This window comes from Rosa chinensis, chromosome 2 (assembly GCF_002994745.2).
Source record: "Rosa chinensis cultivar Old Blush chromosome 2, RchiOBHm-V2, whole genome shotgun sequence".
Taxonomy (NCBI): Eukaryota; Viridiplantae; Streptophyta; class Magnoliopsida; order Rosales; family Rosaceae; genus Rosa; species Rosa chinensis.
Genome location: NC_037089.1, coordinates 17,096,947 through 17,107,183, shown reverse-complemented (window position 1 = coordinate 17,107,183; position 10,237 = coordinate 17,096,947). Strand labels below are relative to the sequence as shown.

The window sequence follows — 10,237 nt, the reverse complement described above, 5'->3', positions numbered from 1 at the left end:
TCAGAGATATATATGAAGGTTCCAAATGGACTTCAATTACCCAAATCAAGTGGCTCTAAACCACAGAGCGTGTTTTCAATAAGATTAAAACGTTTACTATATGGATTTAAATCCGGATGCATGTGGTATAACCGTCTAAGTGACTACTTGATTGGGAAGGGATATGTGAACAATGACATATACCCATGCGTGTTTATGAAAATGACAAGTTCCGGATTTGCAATTGTAGCAGTATATGTCAATGACATGAACCTGATTGGAACTCTAGATGAGTTCAGAGAAACTGCTAAATACTTGAAATCCGAATTTGAAATGAAAGATCTTGGGAAAACACGGTTTTGTCTCGGACTAGAACTCGAGCACCGTAGTGATGGGATTATAATCCATCAGTCAGCATACACTCAAAAATTACTAAGGCGCTTTAATGAAGATAAAGCAAAGTCTGTGAGTACTCCCATGATCGGCCATAGTCTTGAGCCCGAAAAAGATCTGTTTCGTCCAAGGGATGAGGACGAAGACTTATTAGAGGCTGAAGTGCCCTATTTAAGTGCAATAGGCGTATTATTGTACTTAGCTCAATGCACAAGACTGGATATCTCTTTCGCAGTGAACTTGTTAGCTCGACATAGTTCTGCGCCAACACACCGCCATTGGATTTGTATAAAGACAATCTTTCGATACTTGAAGGGGATTGATATGAGCTTGTTTTATCCCTACAGAGAGAAAAGAAATGACGGAAGTATGGGATTGGACCCCACAAGGAAACATGCCACCTTCCGCGATGTAGACGCCAGTGCCGCCGTCCATGGTGACCGACGTTCTGCTCCTCCCCTCCATCAAAATGACAATGATGTCTTGATGGGTTTTGCTTATGCAGGGTATCTCTCTGACCCTCACAAAGGTCGCTTCCAAACGGGTTATGTCTTTACCATAGGAAGCACTGCGATATCTTGGAGGTCTACAAAGCAGACCCTTGTTGCTACTTCCTCAAATCATGCAGAGATTATCGCTCTACATGAAGCCGTGCGAGAATGCATATGGCTAAGGTCTGTAATTAGACACATTCGAGGAACTTGTGGTTTGAAGTCTACCACAGATGAACCTACTTGCATTTATGAAGATAACGCAGCTTGTATTGAGCAAATGAAGTTAAGTTTCATCAAGGGCAATAATACCAAGCATATATGGCCTAAGTTCTTTTACAATCAACAACAACAAGCACTTCTAAATATTAAAGTGAATCAAATCCGATCTGAGGATAATGTAGCGGCCTTATTTACTAAGTCGTTACCTAAATCCACCTTCGAGAAACATGTGAAGAGCATCGGATTGAGAAAGTTATCCGAACAAACATGATTGTAGCAATCAGGGGGAGATATTGACATCAAGGGGGGGTATGATGTCTACATGTTCGATCTCGAAGAATGAAGGACGTGTTGTGCTCTTTTTGTCATTCGACCAGGGTTATTTTTATCTCATAGGGTTTTTGTTACCTGACAAGGTTTTTAGTAAGGCAACGATCAAAGCGTCATCACCAAGTTTGAGCAACACAAGGGGGAGTGTTGAAGGAATTGAAGTTGACATCATATGTGCCTCTTCAAACTAGGGTTTAGTCCTAGAGTTGTAATAGGAGAATGTTCTAGATTTCCTAGTTATGTTTGGATTCTATTACCTTTTGTGTACTCTGTAAATCCTTATATAAAGGGCTCATATTATCAATAATAAACATACAATTCTCTCTGCAATTCCAATTTACTACAACACAAAAATAATAATATACCAAATCAAGAAATGGCTACTGATCCTGAAGCTCCTGATCTAGATATGATAATACTGAGTACTAATTCTAGAAAGAATTATTTGTGGTGCTCCTGAAGGAAGTAGAAACACAAACTAACTTACATTGTCCTGTATAGATTCCTTAGATTTCAGGTATAAATTACCGAAATGTAAAGAACACAACTCAAGCATTCCTCTGAATAAAGAGACTATTGCCGGCACCAGTTCAGCAACAAAGTTAGCAATATGCATACACAGATTACTAACATTATCAAATGGTGGTGGCCTTGATCCTTTGTGAAGAAGAGCCTGCAATGATAAAAACCATGCTTCTAAGTTTACTTTCATTCTTTAAAGGATGAACTTAGCAGAAATATGAATTTTCATTCCAGATATGAGATGATTATAAGCTAATATAAACGCCACCACTCAAATTTTAGAAACTGAAAAGGAACTAGCATAAATTTTCTTTACCTTCATGGTCTCTGCGTTTAGAGTAAGATCTTCAACCCTGGATAAACTGCAAACAACCTCAGATGCGTTGTCAATGTCTGCTTTTGTATGCTCCAGTAAGATCACAACTTTGGAGCAGATACATTTAAAGATTTGGGTGATTCACCAAATTTCCATACCAGTTCAAACATTCAAGATTTGGAGCAGATATATTTAAAGATTTAGTACTACTTGAACCAAATGTCCAATTGATGCTTATGTCTTCAAGTTTCTCACCCGAGATGTTAAGGATGGCAAGTTACCCACAGTCCTGCACAAGACTAAAGGATGCCAAAGACGAGCTCTCAATGGTGATCTTTTCTATATTTTGAACACCTTGAACAACTAATTCCTCAATATATTTGCAAGAAGATGAGACCTATTTGAAAAAGCCCTCCTCTACTTTTCTTTTTTTGAGAATAAAAGCCGTCCTCTACTTCAGCATTCATCAACTCCAAAACTCTGAGATTAGAGGAAAGAGTGGTGGGCACTTTAATAACGGTAAAAAAACATTTCAACCACTAAGGACCTCAGCGATCCACAAGCAAAAATGCAAGGCGGAAGCACAAACTCTTTCCTATCATTTTCATCATAAGAAGAGATCTCCAGATGAAGCACTTCAACATTACCCCTCACTACATTGTTGATCCACGTCATCAATCGAAAATGCTCATTAACACAGAAGCATGGTTCTTCATCACTGTCCTCATCTGGATAGTGATTTCCCCAACAAAAACGAATGCCCACTATCTGATTAGACCCGTAATTGAAAAAGAACCTATCCAAGGAATTGATCAACCTAAGCCGACTAAAGCATGAATTCGTATTCGATACAGAAAATTCCTCAAAATTCAATGTGGGAGTTGACAGATAAAGTTCTCTACATCTTTTGGACACACATCCGAAAATGGTGAGCTCAGTTATGGTAAGTAAGGAAAGAATGCGATGGACAACTTTCAGTTCTAGTCTGTCTATCATACTCTCACTCTCACTCTCACCACAACCTCCTCCACCTTCACAACTAACACTACCCATTTCTGTTTACATGAAACTAGGTTGTGACCTTTTGGTTTGACTAGTTTACCTTCACCTTCACAAATTTCAGTAACCAAAACTACTACTTCATCAATTATATTCCTTCATACTCTGAAACATGAAGAAAAGTAGCAACCTTGAAACTAGTACTTACCATTCATGATGTACCCAATAGAAATTCAGCTTACTCTAGATAGTTGGATGACAGGCACCCCATCTTCATTTGAACAGGGTCTGGAATTTGACGGATTGCAGGTCCATTCACGAAACAGAGCACAGAAAACCCTAATTTTGCTACTTTTTGTTGTAGAATAGAGATTTTTGTTGTTTTAAACGAAACTAAAACCTGGGCTTGCAGAGGCCCAAATGCTTTGCCCACTATCCCTTTTTTTCTCCCTTCTGTAATCAGAAACTTTAGCTCGTTTGCTTTAGAAATTAAGGTGTTTGAAAGCTTCTCCAGTTCTCCCCCACACACAATCGGAAAGCCAATGAAAACTACAGCATTCCGCTCAACCGAAGCCATCACACACTTGGCTCCGGAGACATTGTTCCCGCATCAAGCTTTGCATCTTGAGAATGAGTTATAAACCGCCACCGGCCACATGGAATTCAGAAGCACAAGCATTCCTATCATTCGAAACCAACCTTTTTCGTTGGCAATCAGGAGGAGGGGACGTCCTCGCATTATGCCCCAGAACTTCTTTGGAAAGGTCATAAACAGCTTCACTGAATCACAATAACATGGTCTCTATGAACCCTTGGCAGCACAAAGTTCAGTACGTTATCCGTACATGGGATACCTTTTACAACACCTTTATGTTTAAAATCAAAATATTTTAAAGGAACGATATGCCACACACTCACTATTTGTGGTTGATTTGAAAATTATAATCAAATAAATTTTCGTCGTATTATTAATATTTCACACAAGATTTTTGTTTTTGTTGAGCTCATGTAAAGGGTAGCTAATGTAAAGGGTAAAGACACATACATTATTTGAGACAAATGTCACCTAGCCAAACTGCTCACCTAACAATGAGGGCCAATGCCCCGTTTCTGATCAATAACGTTCATGGTAGTGATATTGCACCTTCTCCCCAAAGGCCAAAGCTTTCAATTATACTACTGTATACCCCTCAAGTCATTTCAAACTGTAAAGGTATCCAAGAACATGATTATCCAAATTTATATATTAAATAGATCTATACTATTGTTAGAAGGACAGACTGTTTGAAGATCATGCTTACTTTTATTTTTTGTTGCTCAGTGATGTTTCAGAAACATGTAAGTTGACGAGAGTATTGCTAGCTAGATATCGAACAAATCTTAGTTCGATCAAGAATCAAGCAAAAAGTTTAAGATGGAAGAGTTCCCCTTTGTATAAATATGTGGATCTCTTTCCTAGTAAGACTAGGATAGGTCCTCATCCTTACCTATTGATCGGGAGATAGAATCAATCAATCTGATCATCTCCAAATATTTAACAGAAGCATGAGAGTGTGATATATCATATACATATCCTAGAGATTCCGATCTCTTAGGCACAAACTAATGTTTCAAATTATGCGAACCAATCTAATTCAGGTAGATGGGTTTACATATTCCAAGTTTATACAATTGGACGTTGTACGTTCATTACCGATTCTTCCTTCAGATAAAAATATTATAAAATAAAATAAAATAAATCACCGATTTTCATATGAATTTAGCTCGTGTCATTTCTCATGTGCAAAGGGCCAAAAAATAGAAAGAAAGACGTGAAAAGGAAAGTAAGAAAAAGTCAGTTTGAATCGTACTGTGTTATTATTTTGGTCAATAAGCTGAGGATTTGAATATTATGGCTCTCAGATTCATACCATAAAAACTCGTCTGCATTTAATTCTCTCTGCAACATTATAGTAGACAAAGTTCATAAAAAAACCATTTAGTTATACTTTAAAACTAGAAAAATTAGCAAATGGCAGAGAGCTCTCTCCATTTAGTTATAATTAATCTTACCTTCAGAATAAAGAAATCAAAACCCCAACGTGCACCACCTTACAGCTTATGTTGATTCAAAGATTCTATAACTCGTCAGTTTCATCAGTACTCTTTCCCTTCACTTCTCTCAATTCTTCACAAAGGAATTAATTGAACTCTTCATCATCAATGTCGGTGCTGGCCAAGACTGACTCCGAGGCGAGCAGCCTCAGCCACTCCTCACCGCCACGCTCGCCACGCAGGAGCAGCGAGCGCGGTGCAGTTTATTACGTGCAGAGCCCCTCACGAGACTCGCACGATGGCGAGAAGACCACCAACTCCTTCCACTCCAGCCCGACGGGCTCGCCGCCTCACTCCCACTCCAACTCCTCCCTCGGCCCCCACTCGCGCGAGTCCGCCTCCACCCGGTTTTCTGGCTCGCGGAGCAGCAAGCAACACAGTGGACCCCAGCGCAAGGGGTGGAGGCCGTGGAAGGATCAGTTCGACTCCATTGAAGAAGAGGGCCTGCTCGACGATGACAACGAAAGCGATGGTCTCTCTCGCCGGTGTTACTTCCTCGCTTTCATTTTAGGCTTCTTTGCGCTATTTACTCTGTTCTCTTTGATTCTGTGGGGTGCGAGTAGGGCACAGAAGCCCGTTATCACTATGAAGGTAAGTTTTTGCATACCATAATGTTAATGATAAAATGTGACACTGTGACATGTTTGGCTAGAAAATAAAGTTAATTTGGTAATTGTCATATCTTTGGTTGCAGAGCATCAGATTTGATCAATTTGTGGTTCAAGCCGGGGAGGATTTCTCAGGAGTGGCCACCAACATGGTGTCCTTGAATTCCACCGTGAAGTTCACATTTCGCAACACTGCTACATTTTTTGGGGTTCATGTCAAATCAACGCCTCTTGATCTCTCATTCTCTGAGCTCACCGTAGCCAGCGGAACGGTATGAAAATGCTTATATTAACCATTACGTTAAATGTTCACATTTTCGCTAAAAAATCATCTTAGGTTGCCACACTAGAAGCAGTACACCATTACATGACTTACAATTTTTATAGAGATTAAAATGCACCCATGAACATATTGAGAATTTTGGTTTTGGGTTTTGCAGACAAACAAATTTTACCAATCGAGAAAGAGTCAGAGACAGATTACAGTGAATTTGATAGGGAACAAAATTCCACTTTACGGTGGGGGAGCAAATTTAGGAAGCTCGAATGGTGCACCTATTCAGCCACTGACACTGGCACTGAAGTTCGAGGTGAGATCGAGAGCTAATGTTTTGGGAAAACTGGTGCGACCTAAGTTCAACAAGAGAGTCGATTGCACTGTGGTTATGGATCCTAAGAAGATGAACGTGGCCATTGCCTTGAAGAACAAATGCACTTACCAGTGAACTGAGATGGGTTTGTTTAGTCATTGACTGGTAAAACTATGTTGTATACTCTCTGTTTGTTTATGTAAGTTTTGATTAAATATTGGAATAGTTTTGGAGTTACAAGCAGAGCCTCAGGATTTGACTGCGGGGATCCGGATCCTGTTGGCTGACTAGGCAAGATTCCGGGAGCATAGAACATCGGTCTAGTAGGTGGCAATATATTAGCAAAACCAGTTTCATTTTAAAAATATTGAATTTTTTTTTTTTAACTGTTATTCTATATACAAAATACGAAGGAAGACTAGGTAACAAGATGTGGGTAGGATGATCTAAAAGCGACCGAAGTATTAACAAGATGCTATGAATTAAATCCCAAGTCTTCTTTCATCTTTTCTTAAGAAAAAAAAAAGTCTTCTTTCATCTTATTTGCTTCTTTTTGAGAACGAGCATTATCTAAACTGAAAGATGCAAACTATTGGTCCACCATTATCCTCAATCAGCTGTAACATGTTCTGTAGGAATTAGATAGTAACTCGAACTATAAATATCACTAGATAAAGTAAAGCGAGTCAGCTGATGATCAGCTTATCGTCTTTTACATATTATGCTGTTTAATACTTTAATCTATTCAACCGGTGCTTAATTTGCTGCAGTGGTGGACATTGAGCGTCATTGGACTTGGATATGAAGTAGTAAGTCTGCATCCTACAAATAGTTTTGAGTTTGGCTCTAAAATGAAGCTTATTGGTACATGAAGTTTGTTCGTGGCACCCTATTCTGATTGAATGACAACATAACAGTAGTAGCGTATTTTCTGAAGGACATTCATGCCTTTGGGCAGTGTCCTGCACTTTCTGAAGACTTAAAGGTCAAGGATATGATAGATGATACATCATGTTGAGAGAACGAATTAAAGCTCTTTTGGGCTGAGCTTGAGAACTTCAAAATTGACTTGACTTGGCTGGAGCCTCTTTTCAAAGGGCCTTGGGTATGAAGAAGTATGCGGACGAAGCATGGAAGGCAAAAAGGTTTAAGGAGGAGCTAGATGCTTCGGAGATTAAAAGTAAGAGAGCTGAAGGATGATCTAGTAGCTGTGGAGGTAAAATTTGAGGAAGGAAAAAGCAAACTAGACAATGCTGAAAATCTGGGATATGGATGATGAGCTAGCTAGGCTATTGAAATTTATCAAATCGAAAATAGGAACTGGTAAGTGAAATTTATCGAATTGAAGAGAGGTGTAGCTAGGCGGTTGAAGAGATTGCTACATAAATTTCACTTACAGTTCCTATTTCACTCCATCCCTACCTCTTCTGGGTCGATCAATAAGAAACAAAACTCATGATCGGACACCTAGGAAAAATGGGAAAAAGCGAACAGTGGATATATGGGGATTTTGATTCGCATTCTGGTAAGTGGATTCAGTGGACTTCTAGGGATGACTGGAGTTTCACTGTGACATGATAATTTGTCTAAAGCATTTCAATATTTTTTGGGTTGATGCGTAAATTATATGAAATTAAAAGTAAGAAGTCAGACAAATTTGATAGGTTCTTTTTCATGATATTGTGGTCATATTTAAATTACATGATGATCATATCTAGTGGTGTTCACCTGGTCAGTTGCTGACCAAATAATTTATGCTCAATAACCCTTAGATTTACATTCAAGGGTGAAAAACAAAACACCTCAACTTAAAAATAATTCTCTCCATCATTGGATTTACATCCAACGGTGATTGAGCATTATTTTCTTGGTCAGCAACTGACCAGGTGAACATTTTCGCGATCATATATGAAGGTAAGAATGGAATGATTACTGGCACATCATGAATAATGTCAATGAGTTAAAGTATATGGATCTAAAGTATATATACCAATAGAAAAGAAACTGAGGACATGGATATATCAAAACAAATAAAAGATTGAAGCATGATTGTATAATAACTATCAATACTATGATGATTTTTTGGATTGGACAGAATTGACACTTCGATACTGGAAGAAGATAGTCTGCATAATTATAAACTCTAGATGATGCAGTTGACGAAGGTCCCCAATATGTGAACGCCTGCTCCTCCTGAGTCCTGACCATATAGGCATTTGTGTTAGTCCCACTGGCGGATCTATTCACGGGCTCAAGCCCATCTGAGATTTTTGGACCTAAAAAAAACAATTAGATGTATACTTTTTTTTTTTAAGTGGGTATTGTCCATAGTCCAGACTCCAGAAGCCCAGCCCAGCCGAAGTAACTTCCCACTCCCGATAGTTTGAAGAATGTCTCCGTCAATTTCAGATCTAGCCTCAATTTCCTGAAGGAATGACTCATCTCCCATTCTCAGATTCTCCCATGCCACAATCTCATCATAAATCATTCCAGACAAGCGTCCATTTCTTAATTTCCTCTTCAACTTCTTGATTCAAGCAAATTCTGGTTCATGGTTCCACTCATCGACTACGGGGCTATATATTGAGCTATTCGAAGTTTCGAACTGGAGAATCGTCTCTCACAGTCTCACTCTCTCCTCCTCTGCCAGTGCCGCTTGTGGCTCTCCCTTCTCGAATTCTCTCAGGAGTCAGAGAGTCAGACATCAAGTCTTATTTGGTATGCAACCTGCTTTCCGAGTCTCCGTCTCCTACTCTCCTTGTTCTACAAATCTGCAATGTATTGTTTAATTGATGTGGGTTAAATGTGATGCACTAATGTGGGTCTTCTAATCTTCTTTCTAATGTGCAATTGTTGTGGGTTTAATTGATTATTTGATTTCAATACTTATCATTATCAAGGTCAGTGGGTTTAATTGATTTCAAAACTTATCAATTTCTGAAGGTCGATCAGTTCATTCAGTTTTCTTCTTTCTGGTGTGCAATTGTTGTGGGTTTAATTGATTTCAATACTTATCAAGGTCAGTGAGTTTAATTAAAGTATAACTCAGCAATTGTTGTGTTAATGAGTAATCAAGTTTGGGTTTAATAAGTTGTATAACGATGCTCTGCTAAAGTGCTAATCAAGTTTGGGTTTAATTAAAGTGCTGTGCTAATGAACTTTGTGCTTCAAACAGGAGGCTTCTTTATGTTTGTTTGTTTAATTTTGAATGGCACTATGAATTGGAACTACAAACTGGAACACAAAGTGAATGGCAAAAGCTTGAGTCCATTATTAGAGTAGCTTAAGAAATCCTAGCATGCCCAAGATTTCAATCTTGGATCCACCATTGGTTAGTGCGGCCTATGAGAAACTACCTGCCTACAACAACTTCCTTAGACAGGAATAGTAAGATATGTGCTCGTTGATACTATATCCTCATTTTGAGATTCAAATTAATGTGTTTAAAACTAATGCGATTGAGTTCAGGATTTATCTGTATTAAAAAATTGTGAACTCAACATTATGGACGTGTCCTGCCTATTTTATTTTAATTTTGCAATTCTCTCACCACTATTGGGTGGTGCCGTGTTCATGCTCAGATCCGAACTGGATTGAGTGGCTTTATAGGTTGATGGAACGCAAATCATGGTGAGTCGGAGGTGGAAAGGCCGGATTGGGAGAGCGTGGGTGGTAAAGCAACCTTTGGCTTGG

At 38.9% G+C, this 10,237-nt stretch overlaps 1 protein-coding gene across 1 annotated transcript; it reads left to right on the top strand.

Moving 5' to 3' along the window:
* Nucleotides 1-5,420: 5,420 nt before the first annotated feature.
* On the top strand, nt 5,421-6,762 carry LOC112186690. The gene is made up of 3 exons (XM_024325191.2): nt 5,421-5,937; nt 6,041-6,226; nt 6,395-6,762. The coding sequence occupies exons 1-3, from the start codon at nt 5,455-5,457 to the stop codon at nt 6,677-6,679; spliced, it is 954 nt and encodes a 317-aa protein (XP_024180959.1). The 5' UTR covers nt 5,421-5,454; the 3' UTR covers nt 6,680-6,762.
* The last annotated feature ends 3,475 nt before the right edge of the window (nt 6,763-10,237 follow it).